General features: G+C 41.2%; 1 protein-coding gene across 2 annotated transcripts; it reads left to right on the top strand.

Moving 5' to 3' along the window:
• Positions 1-106: 106 nt before the first annotated feature.
• On the top strand, positions 107-23312 carry Ntan1 (N-terminal amidohydrolase 1). 2 transcript variants are annotated; one of them, XM_015174489.3, is made up of 6 exons: positions 107-264; positions 21163-21518; positions 21580-21762; positions 21835-22043; positions 22143-22304; positions 22378-23312. In XM_015174489.3, the coding sequence occupies exons 2-6, from the start codon at positions 21266-21268 to the stop codon at positions 22501-22503; spliced, it is 933 nt and encodes a 310-aa protein (XP_015029975.1). In that variant the 5' UTR covers positions 107-264; positions 21163-21265; the 3' UTR covers positions 22504-23312. The 2 variants fall into 2 exon arrangements, with proteins under 2 accessions (XP_015029975.1, XP_002050302.1); XM_002050266.4 differs by lacking the exon at positions 107-264 and adding an exon at positions 6579-6911.
• The last annotated feature ends 40 nt before the right edge of the window (positions 23313-23352 follow it).

The raw sequence follows: 23352 nt of genomic DNA, 5'->3' as shown, positions 1-23352 counted from the left end.
GGGCTTACTTTCGATACGCTGTTATAGCAATATTGAGTCGTTGCTGTTATCGGCTGGCCGCCACAGTCAATGCACATGAACAGCTGTTTAATAATTGTTGTGCTGCGGTCACACAGTGCCGAACTGAATTATTTACCGTGATATTGGAGCTAACAAATAAAAATTAGCTAAACACAAATATGAGCTTAAAATTCTTATTGTAATTAGTGCGTGAAAAGTGTATGTAAATATTTATAAACTTATTGGTGATATGCAAAAGCGCAGGTGAGTCATGTAATTACACATAACAAAACAATAACAAAGCAGCAGAAGCTACGCTTTGTTTTTAATTTATAATAAGATTAACCTATGATTAACGCATTTCATTTGTTGTGTGTGTGAGTTTGTGCGTGCTGGTGTTGGCAGTTGTCAAAAATGCCATAATTCTTAAACAATTATTCTTAAAGTTGGGGCTGCTGTTGACAGCTGGCTTGGGCAATATCTGCGGCGACGTTCGCGTCTGTTGCGTGCCGCTGCGGTGCTCGCTCATTAACGAACTTTATTGAATAAACAGAAATTGTAATTTGTAATGCGTTGTTAATTAAGCCGAAAGGGCGCACAGCCATTGACTGCAGCTTGCAGATGTGGGCCACCAAATGACACATGCACACACACACACACACACACACACACAGACTCGAAATTCCTAAAACCCAGCATTTGGATTTAATGAATCCATTTCGCCGCGCTCTGCCGCAGCGCCAATCGGCGCCGCATCAGCGCAACGGTAAAAGAAAAAAGAAGCATTATTTTTGATGTGGCGAAGTTCAAATACCCTCACAGGCATACGGAAGATCTCCAATATCTTTTTAGATTAGCTATTTTCAAAAGATTGTGCTCCCTTATAGTAGATCGATATTTTCAAAATTATTCCTATTATTTTTTTTTTTTTTGCATTTGAAGCTCTTAATATCTCAGTGTAACTTGTTTTTTCAACGAAAACGTATATAATGACTGATTTGTTCCCATAGGAACTATGTATTTGATATGGTAATCTAATGTTGATAAAGTTTTGCCTACATATTAATACATATTGATAAGGCTTGTAAATGAATATATCTTGAGAAAGCAACAAAAACAAAGGGATCCCATGTTGATAAGACTATACGGGAGTATAAAGAAATGCTGCTTGACTGACAGTCATCCAAAAAAAAAGTACAAGTTTTATAAAAAGGCCCGTTCATAACAAAATTGTTGGACCCTTTGTAAGGGTATAAAAAAAGGCCTGCAATTGCAGCCCAGGCCAGGCGGGCAGGCAATTTGGCGCAAATCTTTTGAGCCGCAGGCAAGTTGATCTTGGGAAAAAGTAAATAGGAGAAAATCTCCTCGTCGCCAACCCCCATCCTGCCCGCAGCCTAAAGGCAAGAAAATTTAATGAATCTTTTGTGTGGAGGGGGGCTCTCCGGCTAACAGTCGCTGCTAAATTAAATCGAACGGCGGCCCGCAATCGGGCCAAAATCGAAAACTCCAAAGTCGCAGACACGCAGCCAGCAATTGGCCTAGGCCAATGTTTCCACTGGCGGCGCAGGGCCCATTGTTGGGGCTACTTATTATGGCCATGGGATCTGGGCCTTCATTAAACGCTTGACCAGCGACTAGCTAGGAGCCAGAGGCTCAGGTTCAGTGCCAGGTTCAAGTGCGTGAGATATGCATTATTTATCTAACGTGCAAAAAAAATTTTACTCATTTCTTGTTGTTGTCCACTTCCTGGTCGCAGTCGAGATGGTGCATTTTTAAGCATCTGCTGGCTCTGATAGAGAAATTGAGCCTTAACTATTTGGGACATTCTCAGGCTGCTGCGGCTCTGTGGCTCCGGGCCTCGCGGGCTCTGGCTGTTGCACGTGCCACAGCCGTTGCTGATGGCAACCTTTTGGCCCAGTGCCGCTTGGCTGAGGCGCTGATTGAACGATTCGGCAGGGAGAGATCATCACCCGTGCCCATTGCTGCCCATGAGATAGAGAGTTGATGAGGTGCAAATTGTGGCTGCCATGAAATTGCAAATCAACACAAGCCAACCCTCTTGCAGCTTGTTACCCCGCCATGCCCCGCCATTTATGCATCGACATTCGCCTTGCATTTCATTCAAAATTGTTTACTCAACTGCAAAGCCTGAAAATTGCAAATCGAATTCGGATTTTAGCGCGCCCGCTGCCTGTCTGCTTCTGCCTGACGCTTGATTTGTTTTTGCGGTTGCCACAAACCACACAGCAGCAGCAGCAGCAGCAGCAGCAAAAGCAAGAGCAGCAACAACAACAATGAGAGCCTCAATTTCGAGCGCGCCCTTTAACAAGCGTTTAGTCTGCGCGCCTGCGCCAGGGCCGCCTCCTCCTCCTCCTCCTCCATTTGCTTCTCCCTGCTCAAAACCAACTGTGGCACCTCGTGACCCGTTCCCAGTGCCCGAAATTGATGTTGTTGTTACTGTGTAATGGTTAAATCGGTTAGAACGAAACCCCCCTATAGACCCGACACGCAAGCGCCCTGCATTTACATATTTTTGCCTGCATTTGAACTCTGAACCCCAAGCTGAATGAATACAACAGCTCCGAACTGTAACTTGCAACTACGACAGCGATAGCAGCTGCGTCAGCTACAAAACGGAAACGCTGCGGCTTGTCACTGCGAAACCCTTTGCTTCAATTAACACTTTTGAACTTGACAAGAGCTGCTCACACACACACTCGTGCTGGGTGTCGACTGTGCACATTTAATTATCCAGATAAACACACATACATTTGTCTAAGAAAAGAAAATAACATAAAAAACTCGTTATTAATGAAAATTGATTATATACTCGTTTTTCAACACTGGCACGGGAAGGCAACTGGCTAATTATTGGCCCTGGCTTGGTAGACGGAAAGAAAAGGCAAAGATTGCATTTCTTTGGTCTGGAAATTCCTCAAAAAATATCTAATTCATTTCCTTCCAAATTCATAATTTCACGTTAAGGTAGTAAAGTAAAGTATTTTATATATTTCTCTTGTTTCCATCCAATTCCATTTTTATCATTTACTCACGTCGGCTCTTGTGCTTAAATATCACCCTTCTATGCAATTCTCATGAAGCCAAACAAGGCACATTCAGACACATTATATGTATTTTAATGTTTTCTAGACAATGTTTGTTTTAGTTAACTAAAAAACTATTCACATAAGATTCGCTGATTGATACATACACACATAATACACACGCGATGAGCAATTTGCAATCCAGAACAAGAACTTCCGGTCAGCATCGTATTTTGTTTCGTCTTCATTCTTTTCTTTTTTTGTGCCTCATTGAACGAGTTAAGTGTTGTTTCCATTTTATGAATGAATGAAAATCTTGTCATCGTGCAGCAGCTGCCACATCATCGTCCGCCCCGCTCCTGCTGCCGCTTCCCCGTTGACATATCGCGCGCAGCGCCTCATCATTCGCGTCCAATTAGCGCAATCAAGTGGATGCCACCAAGTACAGCCAAGTACTGTGAATCGCCCACACCCCAATCTCCCTGCCTCCTGCCAAGCCCCGCCTAGACAATTGCGCAGCGGCAAGTAAAAAAAATCTACGCAAAAGTTCACAGCTTGATAAGATTAATTGGCTGCATCAATAGCGAGCCCCAGTCGGAGGCCCCTCTGCGCCAGCGAGGAGTAGCTGCAGTCAATTCCAAATACATTTGCAATTTGTCAAATTTGGTAGCGAGCAGATAAATTAATTTCGGCATCGATTTGATCGCTTGTCTCTGGCCATTTTGCATTTTCCAAAGCTGAGCCAAGTTTGCCGCAGTATCTGCTGCTGCTGCTGCTGCCGCCTCATTTGGTTGCCGGCCAAGACTCTAGCCTGGCTTTGGGCAATTGTAAATGTGCTTTAATGACCATTGGTCAGCAAATCTCATTTTTTGTCGCTGCCGCCGTGGCTGTAGCCGAACATGCTCGACATGGACCGCCTGCTGACACACACACACAAACACTCGCTCGCACACACACACACACACACACACACACATTCTGGTTGCCAAATAGTAGTCGTAACTGGTACCTGCCCCAAACGAAAATAATGACCACTGTCCACATGCTGCACATTTGCACATATTTTGCGCATTTTCCCATTTTCCTTACCTATTTTATCTTTATCTCGCCCGCCTTCTGCCCCTCACTCTCTGCTCCCTCTTTCATCGGCTTGCATTTTTAACACCCGAAAAAGTAAAGAAAACTTCACAGTTGGCTTTTCCCCAACTTGGTCGTCATTTGAAAAATGACATTACAAATTGCGCACATTTGTCTAATTAAATCCCTGCTCCAATAACGAGATCTTAGATTACAATCTCACAGCGGTGCGTAATGGCTTTGGTCAGTTGGGGTCCACACTTTGGGGTCTCTCTCTCACTCTCTCTCTCTCTCTATTTCTCTGGTTGGCTTTTTCCGAGCAAATGTTGGCATTTGTTCAGGTGGCAGCTTGTTGAAATGTGCTTAAATTTTGATTAGTTGGCTGGCTGGCAAGAAAATAATTGAAGAAGCTGTTGCAAAATTTGTAAGTATAGCTTGATTAAGATTAAATACATTATAAAACTGGATTTAAGCTGTCTTAAGACTCCTTTCAAATGCTTTGAGTAGCTTTTGCGTTGGGATTTATACCCTGAACCCTTTCAAAATGGGTAAAAGGGTATACTGGTTTTGTGCAAATGTATGTGACAGGTAGACGGAAGCATCTCCGACACAATCGATCAGAATCGATATCGAAATCATGTTTTATTAACAATTCCCTTAGGCTAGAGTCAACAAAGAGTATCTTCTTATCGGGCACTCCCAACTTACCTATTTAATATTTTAGTGGTAATCGTAGTCGTCAACTTTAATATATACTAAGCCAAGTGTATATGCCAAGCGACTTACTTTTCTAAAAGCCAGGCGAAACGTCATCGTGTCATCGTCACAGCAAACTCTTTTCTCCCAATGGCTGTTAAGAAAACGATAATATAGCGATATTGGCAATTAGCCAAGTCAAAATTGTTTAGACATTAGTTTCAACAGACATTCACTTGTTATTCCCAAGCAGTTCTAGTTTCAATTTGTACCACTTAGACTTGGACAACGAATCACTAGATGAATCGTTCAATGAACCTCAAAGAACTTGCTTTGTATATGAGTCGTTTAATCATGTTAATATATATAAGGCCCGACCCCTTTATTATGATGCTAATATATCTGAGCTAAATTTTATTAGAAAAGCACTGTTCTCTAAAAACTTCTTCTAGCTCTTCCCGTAATTATCTTAGTTTAAAGCTGAGACCGTAGCTAATTAATATATATTTATTTAATATCAATTTTGCCATTAGCTCGCACAGTTCTCCCACATTTTTGTAAAGCCCTAGTTTATTTTATTATCATCTAATATCGATTGAAAAGTTGTTTATGCCTCCGACTCCCAGCTAGTCGCATAATACCCGAATAGGGGCTTTGAGGGTTTTAAGTGGCCCTCGTCTGGCATATAATGTATAATGTTTGCTGCTGACCAATTAGAGCTCATCGAGTGGCCAACGTGGCTGCTGGCCAAATGCAACCCCAAGCTGGACGAATGACCGCAGACAACAGCAAAAAAAAAAAAACAACAACAACAACGCTGCGCCAGCATCTAATGAAATTAAGCAAACAAAAAATAAAAAAGAAAATAACAATAAGCCGAAGAGAAGCAAACAAGCTCCACTCAAATCGAACTCAACTTAAACTCAACCCAAGCTAGCCCAACTCAACTCTTTCGCTATCAGCTGCTTGAGTGGGAATTTCACTCGGTTTTAGTTCAGTTCACTCAACTGATAAGAGCACGTGTTGCTGCAAGCGCCATCTCTGTCGCGCATGCATGCAGTGCAGCCCGATGAGACAAACTCTAAGCGCCAGGCTCCATTTTGCCTTTTCACTCAGTGCACGAGGTTGCCAGAAAGCGGTGCCACCAGGTGTGTTGAGCAGTATTTGAGAATTTTCTAAAATACATTTTTAACAAAAATTGTTAATCCATATATTAATCTTATTTGGATTTATAAATCTGTCAAGCCCAAGGGGATTGCTTAACACCTGTAAAGGCGGTTTTTTTTTTTCATTTTTCAATATAAGAACATTTCTTTCATTTATATTTAACGGTTAAATTTTATTTTCATTTATTTCGTATTTGCAATTTGGCGCTGACCGGCAGCAGCTTCTGCTAAAAGCTGTCTATGTGCGACAGTAACAGATATACGCCAAGACGTAAGCCAGAAAGAGAAAGCGTCTGTGCTTAAGCCAGTGAGCAATGCGAGAGAGCGTTTGAGTGTGGGAGAGCGCAACTGCGCCTGGCGGAGTTGCTTGCTCAATATATTTCGTTGCCGGTGGCAGCAAGCATGCGCTCTCTGTCTGGCCAGTTGACTTGGGGCGCAGGCGGCGCTGGCGCTGACGCTGACTCTTTTATACGCGAACAGCAGCCGCAGCAGCAGCAGCAGCAGCAACGACGCCGACTCGACTTGGACTTGAGCTTCAGTTGCTCAGTCGCAGTCGCAGTCACAGTCACAGCCTCAGTCGCAGTCGCAGTCGTCAACAGCGCTCAGTCCGGTTTTGGAGCCCCCAACGTTGAGCGCGACTCGCGGATTGCAGCAGTAGTTGTTGTTTTTATCGTTGTTGATATTTATTGTTGCCGTTGCCGTTGCCGCAGCCGCTGCCGCTGCCTAAAAAAAATCCCATTTACCCATAAATATCCAAGTGCGTCTCCGTGTGCATGCGCAAAAAAAAAAATTAAATAGCCGACGGCTCTCAAGTGCATTTTGTGTGCGAATTTCCCAGTAAACAACAAATAATATACACATAAACAGATGCAGCTGAATATAACTAAATATATGATCAAAAGTGTCCAAAATTGAACTGGAAACAAACGTAAGTTAAGCATTCCAGTTGCCTGCTTTATAAGATAAGATAAGACAGCTGCTCCGAAGATGCTGTGCCCCCAGTCCAAGAGAAAAATTGAAAGTGTGGCTCTTTAGTATTTGACACACGAAACGCATATTCCGATCTGAATACTCGGTCTTAGTAGAACTTCTTATCGCCATACGCTGAATGATCATAAAACATTTTGTAGCTCAGTTCGGCGTTAAATTTTTGAATCAGGCTTCGGCACTGATAAGAGTTTCGTATTCATAAATCTGTTCGCTTGAGCAATCGAACTGAGCTGATTAGCTGGTTGTCCAGCTTGGGGAGATGCATATATATGTATATGTTTGTATATTTTTTTTGTAAATGTTTTCGAGCTGTATGCGTATTTGATTCGATTGCGTTTGCCTGGGGGCTTTCCCAATGCCCATTTCCAAGTACTCGACGCAGGGCAGAGAATCACATTTTTGTTAAAATTAATAACGCTTGCCACAAAGCTGGCAACGTACAACAGAATCATGTAGAAGTGATTAAATTAATTAATGATATAGACACTGCGCAATAATGTCCACGCACACAAGACCCAAAGTCGCAAAGACTTCTCGTATCTATCCATCTGTGTTGATCTTCCTCTTGGCCGTTGGCTCTTCCTGTTGTTCTTCGCATGCAGCGCAGTGCGGCGCACCGCATGATGCTGGCCAGGCGATCTTCTGGCTTGTCGGAGCGCGGAGGCGCACAGATCGTTGTCTTAACTTGTCGTACACGATGTCTTATACGTGTAGCAACAATTTATTTCGCTGCCCGATCCAGTCGCAATCGATGAGGATCGTCCCAACCGTCCACGGCGACGGCGACTCATCCCCCGGCGATCAATCAAGCAACGAACCAGGCACAAGTTGGACCCAATGATCAATATTAGTTAACTAAAAATAATACAAGACGTCTTATCTCTATCTACTTACCAAGTCACAGGGCACAGTCCAGGGGCTCCTATTGCGATCTCCATCATTTGGATGGGGCAACTGTTAGCTAGGCAGAGTCTTAGAATGACAGAGCTGTAAACTTTTTTATTCCTTATATATTCAGTTTTATATAGGATATACTTTATATAATTTATATATATATATATTGTATATATACTCAAAATATCAATTGATTGATGGAAAACTTGTAGATCCCAGTAGATTATACGATTTTTATACAGAAAACGCCTCACTTTTAAGTTGAGACTTTGACATATATTGAAATTCATATTCATCAACTATTCATCAATTTCCATATGCAGATTCACAGACTCATAGACCTTACATCCTGTACATATTCATATTTCGATTTCTATTTACATATTCATATTCTTTTCCAGACTTTGTTGATATTTCATTATTGTTCATGCTTAAGTTCAAATTCGCAATTCCAACACACATTTCCAAATATTTCCATATATATACCTTTTAATTTAGGGTTTCGTTCAGATACGATATCATGATATTATATTGGGACTGGTCCATAGGAAACCGTAGAAAGTTACCAAAGTCTTGAATGCTTCTAGCAAATGCTATGGATTAAATTCATGAAATAGCAAAATTTTGTTATTAAATTCGAAAGAAAATAAAAAACAAAGTATTGTTTATCAGTATTGTTATTAATAATTTTTGTTTGATTCACATTAACAATTGTATATTATATATCAATAAGGCTTATCAGTCGAGAAAGTGGCGCTTTTTTTATTTTAAATATATTATGGAATATATATAGAATATATGTATATGTGTTGCATATATAGCAAATAATATATGCTAGATAGATACGTCCTATAATCTTTATATAACAGAATACTTGGCCACTTTATTGATGAGTCAGCTTGTATGTAACAGATAAGTGCAAATGTCATATAATTTTTAGGGTAATACCTAATTTGGAAAAGCGACTCATTGGGAATATAAAACATATATATAGATGCATATGTTGAATATAGAGCAGATACGTCCGTCAGGTTGTATGTAACAGATATTTGCATATATATGTGTGTATGTCATATAATTTTTGAAGTAAGACTCCATTAAGAAAAGCTAAACAACTGAAAAGCAACTCATTTGGCTCGCACTTTGGTTTGTTAAGATCTTTTATGACTCTCGTAATTAGTTTTTACTTTAGTCTACATATTTGAAAGATGTTTTATGGTGCAGCTGCCCTCGGCAGAGACTTTATCTTGTCTAGGGTTTTGGGTTTTCTCCGATTTCTCGCGTTTTATGTGCCGCCTCACCTAGAGAAAGGAAGCGAGAGAGAGAGAGGGAGAGGGATAGAGAGAGAGACGTAGAGATGCTATTAAAACTGGGTGTATGCGCGAGTAACTGTGCCTGGTTGTTTTTTCCAACTAATATCTGTGTCCAAAGTGCTAATTGAAGCATCTTTAGTCTCGAGCGGGTCAAAGCAGTCAAAGTTCTTTGGTGTTGTGTGCTTTGTTTATAGTCTTGTTTTTGCTTAAATGGAGAACAGACGCTCGAGTGTGTGGGTAGATGTGTCGCTCCAGCCGTCCAACTGTCCAACTGTCCTCTCCGTCTGACTGACGACAAGTGCCTACTACACCTCTTTCAGGTAAACTGTCAAGCTGGAGATTGTTGTCGAGCCATGTTTACAGTCTTCGATGTCGAATTAATTAAACTAACTTGCAACCCCATTCAGGCTAACAACCAACATACACACACACACACAAACAAACACACACACACACACACACAGCCTGCACCTCAATTTGTACTTTTCAAAAGCAAATCTGCCTCTCAGTTGAAATTGGTCAAATGTAACCTGAGGCCATTGACTGACCCGTCCGAGGGAGTCTGCTGCCTCCTGCTGCTGCACTTCGGCGAGCGGTCACTCATCAGTTGTCCTTAGGCCATAGCCGAGAAAAAGGACACAATCGCCTGCAATATATTTAACAAAAGTTGAGACGTTATCCTTGAGTATGCCTGGGCTTTTGTTGAGTTAAGATTTTTAGCTGGCAATAAAACTCTACAAATGCAAGCTTTCCATTTGTCAATTTAATTATATTTCAATAATTTCATAGATATTTTTAAGCTCTACAGCTAAGGCAGCTCTTTTTTAATACCCTGTAAGTATCATATGGGGAAGAGTTTATCGATCAGCCTCAGGCAGGCAGAAGGATGCATCTTTTATGCTGTACAATTTAGTAGTCTAAGATATATCCCTTTAAACGAAAAGAAGAAGATTTATAGAATACGCATTTTTGAATACGCTAAAAATATCATAACGATCAGACGATTAACGGAGAGGTTGCGAAGAAATAGAATAAATAAAACTAAATCCTGATTATTTGCTTTTATAATAAAGCTCAAGTTCTTGATGCTGAACTATTTCCATTGCTGTTAACAGGGTATTTTCAGGACTCACAGAAACCTTCTTAATTCTATATATTCAAAACAAGCTCAAATGAAATTTAATTTCCTGCATATGCAGAAGAGGTCAGATGTTGTATAAAGCTCATCAGCTCAGCTGGCTCACGCCCCCAAACCCCTTTGCCCGCCCACCCCCTGCCACAACCTGGCATCCTGGTGTAGGAGCTGCAGACAAAGTGTTTGGGCCATTGATTGGAATATTCATTGAATAGTTTTTAAGCTGATTTATATGCCATTGTGTGCTGCTGTCGACAATTTAATAAATATTTAATTTCAATGCTGGTCAACGGCTGCTTCTAAATCCGCACACATATAAAAGATTCAATCAAGCGTAGACGAGCCATGCACCTTCGTCCTGATGCTGATGATGATTACGATGATGATGTTGCACTCAGTTATTAATAATAATAACGAATACTCAGACACACACACACACACACACGCACACACCCAAGTTGCCGACATCGTTGTCGTAATTTGCAAAACGCACAATCGCTTCCTATAAATCAAGAGCGGGGGGAATGGCTAAACCTGTTGTACTCTCGCATATATGAGACCTATTCAGATCAAATGGAGCAGCGCACCGTTGCCATAATTCACCTGGCGTATCATAAAGGTATTCAGTACACAGTATACAGCATTCAGCCAGCCTTTGTCAGTGAGTGCACCCACCAAATCCAAAGCCATAGACGTCAACTGCTATCAATCTCAGGTGAAACAGAGCTAGCGTTGCCTTCTATCCAATGCCTCCCAGCAGCCCCTCTTCCGCTCCTTCAGATTGTCTACGTACCGCTCAAAGGAAAGCGCCCGTCGCAATAGATCGCACATTGCAGATAGAGGCGTGCCTTGCCACTCCACTCTCCACACAGCTCCACTGAAGGAGAGGGGCGGGCTATGTAACAAAGGCCAAAGTTCTCGGGAACGCAACGAAATTGTAATACTCTAGACCGAGTCTGTAGTAAAGAAAGACTCGAACTATTCAAAGAGGAGTATTATTTTATAGATGCCCAAATATTTGTAATATTCCACTTTGGCATAGTTTCTCAGAATATGGAATACATCTTTAAATATCTTAAACGTTCATTTAACACACAAAAGATTTCAAATTTAAATCTTCAGATTCTTAACTTATTAAATACACTAGACTCTAGAAGGCTCATTTATTGATGGATACTTGTAATGTTCCTCTGTGGTATAAAAAGTATTGAAAAGTATGGAATATTTCTATACCCAACTATTTGTTTAAAACATTTTAAATTTATAATTCAATTCAATTTTAATTTAATTTCCACTTGCACCTAAAAAGTTTACAGCTTTTTAAACGTTTCGTGTCTACTGTTTATTTCGTTTCAACATCAAAAACACTTAGGACATCATTTTTAAAAATTTTTAAAATTATAATATATTATATGAGGATCTCAGATCTAGAGAGCAACTCATATACCTCTTCTTACCTCCCAGTCCAATCACTCTTTTGCGCTCTTCCTTTCTGCTCTCACCCTCTACCTGCGCATTCATTCCTGTTGAACAAGTGATGGCATTCGCTTCCGATTAGGGTATACAAAAGACAGAAAACCAAACAATGCTCTGCAATTTCAGCCCCACAAAGGATGAACGCAGCAGCGCGTAAGGCCCAGAGGAACAGATTGCAGTGCGCAGCTCTCAGTTCGCAGTTCGCAGTTGGCAGTTCGCATTTGGCAGTTGGCAGTTACCAATTCGCAGTTTTACGTTTTGCAGTTTTGAAGTTGGCTTTCGTGGAGCGCCTTTAGCTGTTGTTCAGTTGTTGTTATAAATTATAGTGCCGCATGCGGCATGAATATGGCTCTGAGGCGGACACTATAGAGTGAAACTTGGGCGGCTATAAAAACAAACCTGCCGCCCCCGCACGTAGCTCGATCCAAAGCTGTGTATGCTCTGCCTCCTGACTGTGGCTGGTAAATATTTTACAGTGTACCGCTATAAAATTTGGTATTCCAAGACGCCACACACTCCACACAGGCTGAGACTGAGGCTGAGGCTGCTGTGGGGCTGCCATTACCACGTTGTAGGCATGTTATAAATGCCAGTCGATCTGCTGTGGATGTTGTCGTGTGTTTGTGTGTGTGTGTGTGTGTGTGTGTGTGTGTGTGTTGTCTTGGCCATAAAAACAAAAATGAGCCCACGTTTAACATGGCGCATTTTCATTTGCTGGCGGCGCATCAGACAACAAAACTGCAAAAACCAACATCAAATCTTTTGGCGAAATCTGCCAAACTCCTCTTGCCCAAGATACTCTCATTAGAAAAAATGTTTTGGTTTTATTATTATTACCTATTTTTTTAATTGCACAAAAGTGTTGCCATTTCTCAGCTTATTGTGCAGAATATTTGAGTGTAGCTTGATTTGTTGTTGCTTGGATATGATCAAAGTTTAAGCTGAATCAATGATTCCTCAACTAAATATAGACTTGTAGAATTCTTATGTGAGATGTATTAGCCTGTGTTTGAGCCTAATTGAGCGTCTCTGAAGACATCTTATGTGCGATAATAGAGCTTATTGGTTTGTATGTAAGATACAATAACATATTTTGATATGAAATGTTGGCTATATAATCATTTTGGCTCGATTTGTTCGTCTGTTTTGGGTTCTTACATGGGATACTAAAGGATGGTTTACTCCATCCTCTGTATAATGTGGTAAACAAGCGAGTCTTAAGTATTTTAATAGAAGATAGATGAGAATATTTGCCCCTTAAGGGCTTATTTCTTGGATACAATTTACACTTTTTGTATAGCTTGGTCTATGATAAGATATTTCAGGTATTTTGGTTTGGAGTGTTTCCGGAGCTATTCCGCAAGTTGGCGTTAAATCGATGGTCCCTTAAGGATTCTTACCTGAGATATAGGCTGACTTTTGAGACGACAAGCAACTGCATTAGACTTTGGTTTGTTAATGGCAAATGCTGCGTGTGATAATATTTGATGAGCGCAACTGCAGCAGCAACCCACGTAACGCAGGGGGGTGCTAGGGGCAGATGGCAGACAAACAAAGCGCCGCAGTTGTCAAGCAGCAACAACAACAACAACAACAACAACAGCAACGACAACAAATGCGACTCTGTGCTATGCTAATTACTGGACATGACGGCAGCGAGCGCTTTTGGAATCGGCAGCAGCAGCAGGCACAAACAACAATAACAACAACAACAACAACAACAATAACAACAAGACGACTAAAAAAAAAAGGCAACCGTCGGACCATGTGAACAAAAGGCGCAAAACGTTTTTACGCACACTCCACACAAGTCGCAGCAGTCGCATTTGCATTTGCATAAGCAGCCGTAAACTTAACAGGCAGCAGAAGCACCAACAACAACAATAACAACAACAACAACAGGAGCAAAAACAACAACAAACAACAACAAACAACAACAGACAACAACAACAAGAAACGTGCGATCGTTGTTGTTTATGGAAAGATATGTACTATGTGTACTTAGCGCGTTTTCTTATACCCTTGCCGAGGGCATTATAATTTTCTTACCAAGTGTGTAACGCGTAGCAAAAGACACAGCCGATTCCATAGAGTTAAGATATTCTTGATGAGTTTCTAACAGCTAAGTCGCAAGAGCATATCCTCTCTGGCTCTTTCTAATCTTTAGTTTTGATGCTGTCCGATTAAAACTTTTCGTTAAATGTCGTTCAGATCGAATCTCTATATCATAAAGCAGGCAGAAAAAAATATAACCCATATGTCCACAAGAGTATTAAATCTTCGGCGAAGGCAGCTGCTTTTGCTTCTTCTTTCTGTGTGCAAAACCTTTGCTTTTCTTAGTATTAAAGTGTGTGTGTGTGTGTGTTCGTGTTAGTGCATGTGTGCGTTGGTGTTGCAACTTAAAAATTCGCAATTTAAAAGCAAATTTCCTTATTTAGCAAAAAGCTTGCTAAATTCCAAATCAACTGCTTAAAATGGTGCTTTAAATGCTTGTAATAAGATCATCTGTAAACTCAGTAGATCTTAGTAGAACTTCTCGAGTGGGGTTGGGTGGAAAACCTGGAATGTTATATGTGTGCATCTAATATATTCTAAAGATCCCAAATCCTTATATAGTAGTAAGATAAACGAGACAACGACTGTCTGTGTCTACCTAGAGATTGATAGATATTTAGAAAGCTAGATTTATAAGTATATCCCATCAAGTTCTAAATAATAATTATAATAATATTAACAATTAGATATAATAGATTAGGATTATAGAAGCAATCTAATGAACTATCTGTTCATTTTCTCATAAGCACATTTTTCTACGGCACCCTTGGAGTTATTTCACCAATTGCACAGATAATAATTATATAGATCAAAGCTGTTCTAGTTAACTATTTATGCGCGACTCAAGCGTTCATTTCGCACAATTGTGGACGGGGTGATGACAGTATAATGAATACTTCACGTTCCGCACATCATCAATCATCGGGCGTTGTCCGTTGTTGAAGATCTATGAATGGGACTCATCGAGCTGCGGGTGAGCATTGGGTAACGTGCCGGCTGGCACCGCAGCGCAAATCGCACGAAGTACAATTCTAATTAGAGCCATTCAATAGGCCAGTCTTTAAACCAGTTTTGATTGTTCGGAATGGGTTTGAAGCTACTTGGACCGAAAGATGACAATGTGTACCCGGGCGAGGGCAGCAGGAAGGCAGCGAAACATGCTCAGAAATGTCAACTGCCAATGCTTGTTTCTTTTGGTAATAAAACAAATTTTGTAGAGCCGCAACACGAAATCGAAACTTTCGTTTTTCCTCTTGCTCAAATAAGTCTTGGCAGCAAGGTAGCCAAACCAAAGAAATCCAGCAAAAGACTCACGATATTTGCGTGCCTTGGCGAAATTGAATGGAAGTCAATTGGCAGTCACGTTTATACTCCTTCTACAGTGCCCAAAAGGCAGCATTCAGTCCTCTGGTCAAATTAAATTGTCAGTTGTTTGGGCCACCAAAAAAAAAAAAACACAAAACAAAAAAAGAGGCAATGTCTTTTAAGGAGTTTCCTCAAGTTTCCTTTCGAGATTGAACCTCCTATGCAATGCATTTCGAAATGCTTAAGTTTATCCACAGTTTCCCCCCAAAAATAAAAAGCACCAAAAAATTCCCAAGTAGTTCACAATTTTATGGCCATGAAATGTGTACAAAACAATGACAACGACAACTGCAACAACCGCAGCAACAACAACCACAACAACAACTGCAACTGACAACAGCAGCAACTGACAACAACAGCAACTGGCAACAACTGACAACGGCGGAGGACAAAACGAAAATCACGAACCCGGAAGCAGGCATTACTTGGCTCTGTTTCAACTCTCTCCCTCTCTCTCTCTCTCTCTCTCTCTCTCTCTCTCTCTCTCTCAATGATTCCCTCTGTCTCTTGTTGCCTTTATTCTCTATCTCTCTTTTTCTTTTTATCAGTGCAGGGGCGGCTCTTATTGTATCTACATGTCGATTATTATTCCTGGAGCTCCAAAGATCAGCTAAGGAGCTTTCCTCTCCTATCAATAAGAATTCCCTCTCCCTCTCTCTATCTCTCGGTCTTCCTCTCTTCAAAAAATCTAGACTCTTCTACAAGCTCTACATATATCCTAGGCTCACTCTTCTCTTTATATCCAAAGGCAGAATAGTTTTGTCATGATATGCCTTGTCCTTATGGAACTTGTTAATGTCTTCGCTTTGATTTTCATATGATCCATAAAAAGGTGGCTCAAAAGAGAACATATTAGATTCAATATTTTCTTAAGATGTTCAACAATATAAATATATTTTCTTAAAGAATCAAAGCGTGCTGTTATTTTGAAATTCTGACTATCAGACAATAGTCTTATAGAGTCTTATAATCAGAGCCTCTTCTGTGGCAGCCCTCGTTCTTCCATCTGTTACCACCCCTCTATTTCTCCGCGTCGGTGTATCACATGTGCCCGGCAATTGTTGTTGTTGTTGTCTTCAATTTCTTCATTTTCGACCAAACAACCGCCCACCGACACCGCATGGCGAAATTTCCGCTGAAGATCAGCAAAAGTAGCAGCAGCAGCAGCAGCCGTGGGTTGGGGGAGGAGCTGGCAGAGGTAGACCCAAAAGCAGAGAACCGGTCGCTCGGAGCGAGCACATGAAATTTGTTCGCGCTTGTTGACAATTGTCGTGTAAGGGCCCATAAAGAATTTGAAATGTGCAGCGCGCATGTTACCCTGGACAATGGACAATGGACAGAGCAGAGACAACCATAGGAGAGAGAGAGGGAGAGGGAGAGATAGAGGGGCAGTTAGGTGTACAACATGACGCTTGGCCAACGGCAGCCGCGTTGTATGTCCGACTCTGGTGTAAATTACTTTAGCACAAACAACGAGCAAAGATGAACCACTCGGTCAGCTCCTCGACTGCGGCCAGTTGGAAGTTGCCAGTTGCCAGTTGCCAGTTGGCAGTTGTGGCAGGTTACAGCAGGCAGAGTCGTCAAAGGGGCAATCAATCATGTGGCCAAGTGGCGGCCAAGAATGCCGATGCTAACTAAATGGAACCTGTTCCGATTGGTCCACAGTCAGCCGGCGCAGTGCCATAGTTTTTGATACCCTCTACCCAATGTGTACAAATTAAGTAGGGTATAATGTTGTGCAAATTTATAGAATAAACGATAAACTATATGTTTTTATCAGCATCAGCTGCCAAGTCTAGAGGCCTTTGTAGTTTTCCCCAATAACTAGTTAGTTTTCTTAAAATCGATAAATATCGATGTTGTATAAGCTGTTGTGGAAGTGCATGTAAAAAAATGGGAAACTATATGTTGTAATCTTATAAAAAAAATCCTACAGACCATAAAATCTTGTTACTACCAGAGAGACTACTCCAAATCGATAAATATCGATTTTCTGGCTATGTTTGTATATTTTCATTTTTATGTGTATGTAAGAAACGATAAGCTGTAGGTTCTCAAACAGCTTTGTATTTACAGCTTGCTGTTTTTAATTCAATAAGTTCTTAGTTTTCACGAAATCGATAAATATCGATACATATGGTGTGGCTGTTGAGCATATCGTATAACATATACACCAGCAAAGAGTGTAGGCCGTAGTTGTGTTTCGTGTTAAGAGAAGAAGCAGCACTGATTAGTTTTTGTCTTTTTCTATAACTAAACATTGAATGCATATTGTGACGCTGGATGCAGGGTATCATATAGTCTTGCCTGTTGTGATTGTGCTCCATTGTTGCTATCAGTGTTAAATCTACAAGATCATTTTCTCAGCGCTGCGCGGCTCGCAAACCCATAATTTGTGATTGTTATAAAGTCGAACCGGCCAATCTCGAGCGGCACGGACCGACTGCTCCAAACCAGTCAATCAGACCAGGTTCCAGGTCTCAGCCTCGTAATAGACTCGTCGCACGCGTAATGAATTGAAACGTTTCTGATAGTTATGATCATTGCATGTTGTTGTTGTATTTATTGTTGTTGTTGTTGTTGTTGCTGCAGCTGAAACTGCAGCACGTCGCCCATTGCCCAGTGCCCATAGCCTCCTGCCATCGATCATTGCTGCATTCAACTTCAGTTGAATTTCGGCTTAGATACTCGTATCTCACTGCCTGGTCGCTTCTCAGAACTTCAAGTGGGCCATTGTCTATGTCGTTGGACGCTGTGTGGTTCCAGCTTTCAGATGATTTATTTTCCTAAGACAGCGAACCGAAGCGTTGACAGGCGACGTGCTCAGAGTCGCAAAACTGTGATTGAGCTGGGCAGGCCGTGGAAACGTTGTAATTTCAAAGATGCCTAACCTATACTTAAAAAAAAAATGATCTAATTGAACAGGAAGCGGCGGGTATTATTTGATATGTGGCATTCAATTAGCTCTAAATTCAAACATGCCTGTCAGACTTGTAAATAGTTCAATCTGAACAGAAATCGTTTAAACTTAGGTTTGAATCAACCAGTTTGAAATAGCGTATGCCAACCCAACAAAATTTACTTGAATACAATATCTAATTTAATCCATTCGATTGTTTTTGAAACGTATAGCTTAAGGTATTATTGTTGATCCAAGGTTTTCGTATCTGTGACTCTCTCTGCATAATGCCTTGGGCTTTTGCGGTGATGTCAAGTCACCATTTGGCTCATCTCTCATTTGGTTGACTTTGCCCACATAGCCGTATCAAATGAATGGAATCTCGCCAGTTGAAAGCTTGTGGCACGAATTGACTGCCAGACCGCCCGCCCAGCGGCAACTGTTTGGCCAACAGTTTGGCTGATTTTGGCTTTAAGTTTTGATGGCTTATCAGCCAAGAAGGCAGCGCAGTGAGGCAATTGCCATGGGCATCGGAAGTTGGAACTGGGAATATGGCATTTGTTGCTGCAACTACTGGATCTGGGGTATTATAAAAGGCTGCTCTAGCTAGATGCAAATACATATGTATGTCTAGGGGGCGGGACGGGCAGCTGAGGTTCTTCTACACAGCCCAGTCGGTCCTTTTGGCTTGGATTGTCTACGCGCGCGCCTATCGCGAACTGTCATCATTTTCAAATTATTTCTCGTTGAATATCTAATCAAGATTCATGCATGATCGCGGCTAAATTGCTTCCAGGCAACAACAACAGCAACAACGGCAACAACAATGCATAATGCAACAAGCACTGTGGCACCACGGCAAGCCCGGCTGGAACGTGCAACAGCATCGGCAACATGCCCCCAAAAAGTCAGACGCTGCCTTTCGGTTGCCTCACTGGAAGTTTTTTCTTATTCATTTTCCTTTTTTCTATATATATATATATATATATATATTTTTTTTTTGGCATTGTTTTTCTTGCTGCATTTAATAGTGTTGTTATTGTAGGCCAATTTCTAGCTATTTCTCTTGCGGCTCTTGAACCAGTTATTGTTCGTTCTGCAGGCAGCTTTTCCTGGCCAGGAATTAGCTTTTACAATTGCTTAAAATACAACTCAAATGAATCAGACGCCTTTGCTTGTTTTTAATGTTTACGACTTGCTGTTGTTGTTATTGCACACTCACATTAGTGTGCGAGCGTGTGTGTGTGTGTGTGTGGACATACTTGTACTTGAACTTTAACTCATCTTTATTTTTGCTTAATTGAAACTAGACAGCGGCTGTAGGTAAATATGTAACTCAATTACACACAATGCGCGCCTGTGAGCTGACGACTTAAGTCAATTGCCAGCTACTTGACATGAATCGTCAATGCGCTTGGCAATTGTGCGGCACAGGGTGCTTCAGGTGCAGCTTGTGCAGCAACCAGTGTTGATTATCGCATGTTAAACTGTAGTTAAAGTGGCTGGCAAATGTTGCCAGCTAAATACAGCCATCAAAACGAATTTGATAACATGTTTGTAAATGTTAACATGCTTAAATTAATGTTAACTTTGACATGCACCTTAAAGCGTGCAACTGTTTGAAAGTCTTTTCTATAAAACAAACTGATATATATTTTTTATTTTAACCTGAATATAGTTGAGTCAGATAATATTTTGTGATCTAGGAATTGCCAGCAAAGGATGATGCCAATTTCAATATAGAATAAGGATGATGAATGAATATAGAATAAAGTAGGCTTATGGTCTAACTCTCCTCTTTTGTGGGTAATGCTCTGATATACCTTTAGAAAAGTCTTTTCGAATTGGATTACTTAACCAGAATACTTACTCTCTGTTAATTGGAGTGGCAAATGAATTAACTGTCGATATTTGAAGCCTTCGAAAATACTCACCATGTCCATAGCGCAAATCCTTTTATATTTTTCGATAGCCTCACGGATCCATTATTGTCTATTGTGCTTCTAAGATCTATTTACTCAGGCGACGTCTGCTTGTGAAGTGGTTGTAAATGAGATTTTTATTAAATTATCGGCAACCGGTCGTTGGCTGTGTCGTTAATTTGTTGTTTGTGGCCTGGCTGGTGGTGTTGGTGGCTGCAGTTGCCACTTAATTGTTATTAACTTTCGTGTGACATTTGTGACTTTTGGTGTGGCATCAATTGACGCCCAGTGCTGCGCGCCATGCCATCCATATACGACTCAACTAATTGTTGACCCGAAAATGGCCTTAAAAATTGTTTTTATTAGATTTACAGCCACCGAATGCGCCAGTTGCCCGGGGGCGGCCCGGACCGGGCCCCCCCACTGGGGAACCAATTTCGAACATCAAGTATTTGTGTATAAAAACTGAATAAACGAGTACGATATATGGTATAATTTCGCCTGCAGCTACAGGTATGACATTTTTATTTAGCCTTCTGCGAAAGGGCCTCCAAATTTACGAGCCTCTCACCCAGTTGGTCTGAGGTAAGGGGAAGTGCAACTGAAACAGTAACTGAAAAAAGAACGAGTTGGCAGCGCCAAACGAATGGCGAAACGGGCAATGGGAACGCCCTCGGCTTGCATACGCATATATTTCACATTTATTGTATACACTTAGCAGAGAGCTCTATCATTTGGCCAGGCAGTATGCTGTAGTAAATATTTGTCGAACTCAACTGGATCGAACCACAATATTATCAATATCATAGGAACAATCGGTCAAAAATAAAAAACTTGTTTGTTTTTTTCAGATATCTAAGCAAACACAGCATTTTTTCCCATGGGAACAATGGGTTAGTTCTAGATAAATATCGAAAGGGTATTTAAACTTCTCCAACATGAAGATAACATATTTTTTCTTGTACGTTTTCTTGTTGCCTTCGACAATGATTATCAAGCATGCAAATCTTTGGGCTGCCATCTTCGTGGCGGACTTGCATCGTAAATTGATTTTTATGCTTCTTGTTGTCTGGCATGAAAAGATTGTGGTCCAAGTCAAATAATGGAAACTTCTCTCGTCTCGTTTTCAGCTGGTTGCTGGTGCTACTCGTCTTAAGGGGCAACAACTCGGCGTAATTGAAATTGAATCTCTGCTTGGTGGAGGCGTTAACTAGACGAGACGAAACGACCAGGATGGTGCTTGTGCTGAACGGTGTGCTGCAGGATGACTGCCCGATGGATACAAACAGCCTGTTCCTGCAGCATCCTGTCTATAGAGACTATGCACAGCAGCTGCATTCCATACAGGCCAAGTCTGTCGGCCCAGTGGGTCTGCTCTATGTGGGACAGCGGGAGCTGGCCGCTGCCGCACCGCACGACAAGAACATCAACATCATTGGGGCCGACGATGCCACCACCTGTATTATTGTTGTTGTGCGGCATTCAGGTGAGTCATAAATTGGCTTCGTTTGCCTTCTTTGAAACTAAACACAAGTTACTCACGGCAGGCTCTGGTGCTGTGGCATTGGCGCATTTCGATGGCAGCGGCGTGGATGAAGCCGTTTGCACAATGGTGTCGCGTGTCCAGGAGCTGGCGCTGGGCTATCCGGAAGGACGCATTGAGTTGCAGCTGATTGGTGGCTATCGGGACTCGCAAGGCTATGGCGAGGATGTGTTCTATAGCATTATGCGTAAGTCATAGGCTTTTCCGGCTTGACTTTTCCAGCTCCAAGATCTTGCTCACCAGCTTCAATCCCTTACAGAATCATTCCACAAGCATCACCTCGAAATCGATTTGACGCAGGCTTGCGTGGGCGAGCTGAACACAATGCTGCGCGGCGAGATCAATTGCCCCATCATCTATGGTGTGGGCGTTAATATCAAGACTGGCGAGATTTTTCCGGCCTCCTTCCCGGACCGAGGACCCGATCGACAGCTGCGCGACGCGCGCATCTTTATGGGCTCACAGACGGTGCGTGCGGCGAGAGCAACTGCCTCCAGTTGTCTGGTTGGCTAACTTTAATCCATTTTCATTTTTTGTTTGTGTGTGTGTGTGTGTGTGTGTGTGCAGGTGCTGGACGTTTATGACTCGACGCTGGGCATGCTGCGCATCGGACCCTTCAATTATGATCCATTGCGCGGCGCCGACCTGTGGCTGTCGCAAACAGATGAGTTTCTGCTGCAGCATTTGTCCTCCAGTCCCGACGTGGAGCCGCCGCACTTTGCGCCACAGGTGCGTTTCACACAAGACACCTTGTGGCATGGTTGCTAATTTGCTAATTGCCTGCGGGGGCTTTCCATTGCAGATGCGTGCCACCATACGATTTATACAGGAGAACCAGTTTCCCGCTGTCACCGTTTTCAGGGATAATCGACCCCGTTATTATAGACGCGATGATGCCACGGGCTGCTGGGTTTTGGTTAGATATTAAAGCTTAATTTAGTTCTTAGTTGTTACGCAAGTAGTGAAAACCGTTTTCTTGTCGAAGAACTCCCTAATACATCTCTACATCACATACCGTCAATCAGACATCAATCGGTGCATGTGTTATTTTCGTCATTTCCCGATTCCCGATACTTGATTCATGTGTGTGTGTTTGTACTTTAACTACCTGCATATATAAATATATGTATATATATATATGAACATATATATATATGTATACTTATCTCTATACCTTCTACGTATAATCGTTGCTTCTCTGCTTACATTTTTGCAATTTAATTGTTGAGTTAATTGTTTTTGGCTGTAATTAAATTCGATGCGATTGCAATTGCAATACATGCTTTATTTATAACTCGATTAGGGCAATTGCCAACTGCTTTTGTTTAATTCGCATCCAATCGAGTCTTGTATTGTATTGTATGTCAAATATCATATTCTTTTTTAATTACACATTAGGTTCGAGATTGAGTTCGGATATATATTCAAACGTATATATATATATGTATATATATATATATATATATGCCTAGAGAACACCGTTTGGAATGCGCCTTATTAATGGATCTGAAAGTAAAACGATATATTATTGTGTATGCATATATGTAAATATATATATATGTATGTAATTCTTATTGAAATGAATTATTTAAAAGAGATTCTTAGCAAAATATATATACACAATATGTAAACGAAATATTTAAATGCAATCATCTTAGTTTTTAAACTGTAAACTGTAATCAAACTTAATGAAATTAAAAATGGCTTGGCTATTCGTACATACATACCACAATATAATGCTCACATTTGTTTTATTACATAATAAATGCTATATTAA

The sequence above is a fragment of the Drosophila virilis genome, chromosome 5, assembly GCF_030788295.1.
Source record: "Drosophila virilis strain 15010-1051.87 chromosome 5, Dvir_AGI_RSII-ME, whole genome shotgun sequence".
Taxonomy (NCBI): Eukaryota; Metazoa; Arthropoda; class Insecta; order Diptera; family Drosophilidae; genus Drosophila; species Drosophila virilis.
This window is presented reverse-complemented; position numbering and strand designations above follow the sequence as displayed.

Coding starts and splice junctions, on each gene's coding strand:
- Ntan1 (XM_015174489.3), top strand. CDS start 21,266: ATGGTGCTTGTGCTGAACGGTGTGCTGCAGGATGACTGCCCGATGGAT. Junction 21,519..21,579: donor TGTTGTTGTGCGGCATTCAG/GTGAGTCATAAA, acceptor TACTCACGGCAG/GCTCTGGTGCTGTGGCATTG. Junction 21,763..21,834: donor TGTGTTCTATAGCATTATGC/GTAAGTCATAGG, acceptor AATCCCTTACAG/AATCATTCCACAAGCATCAC.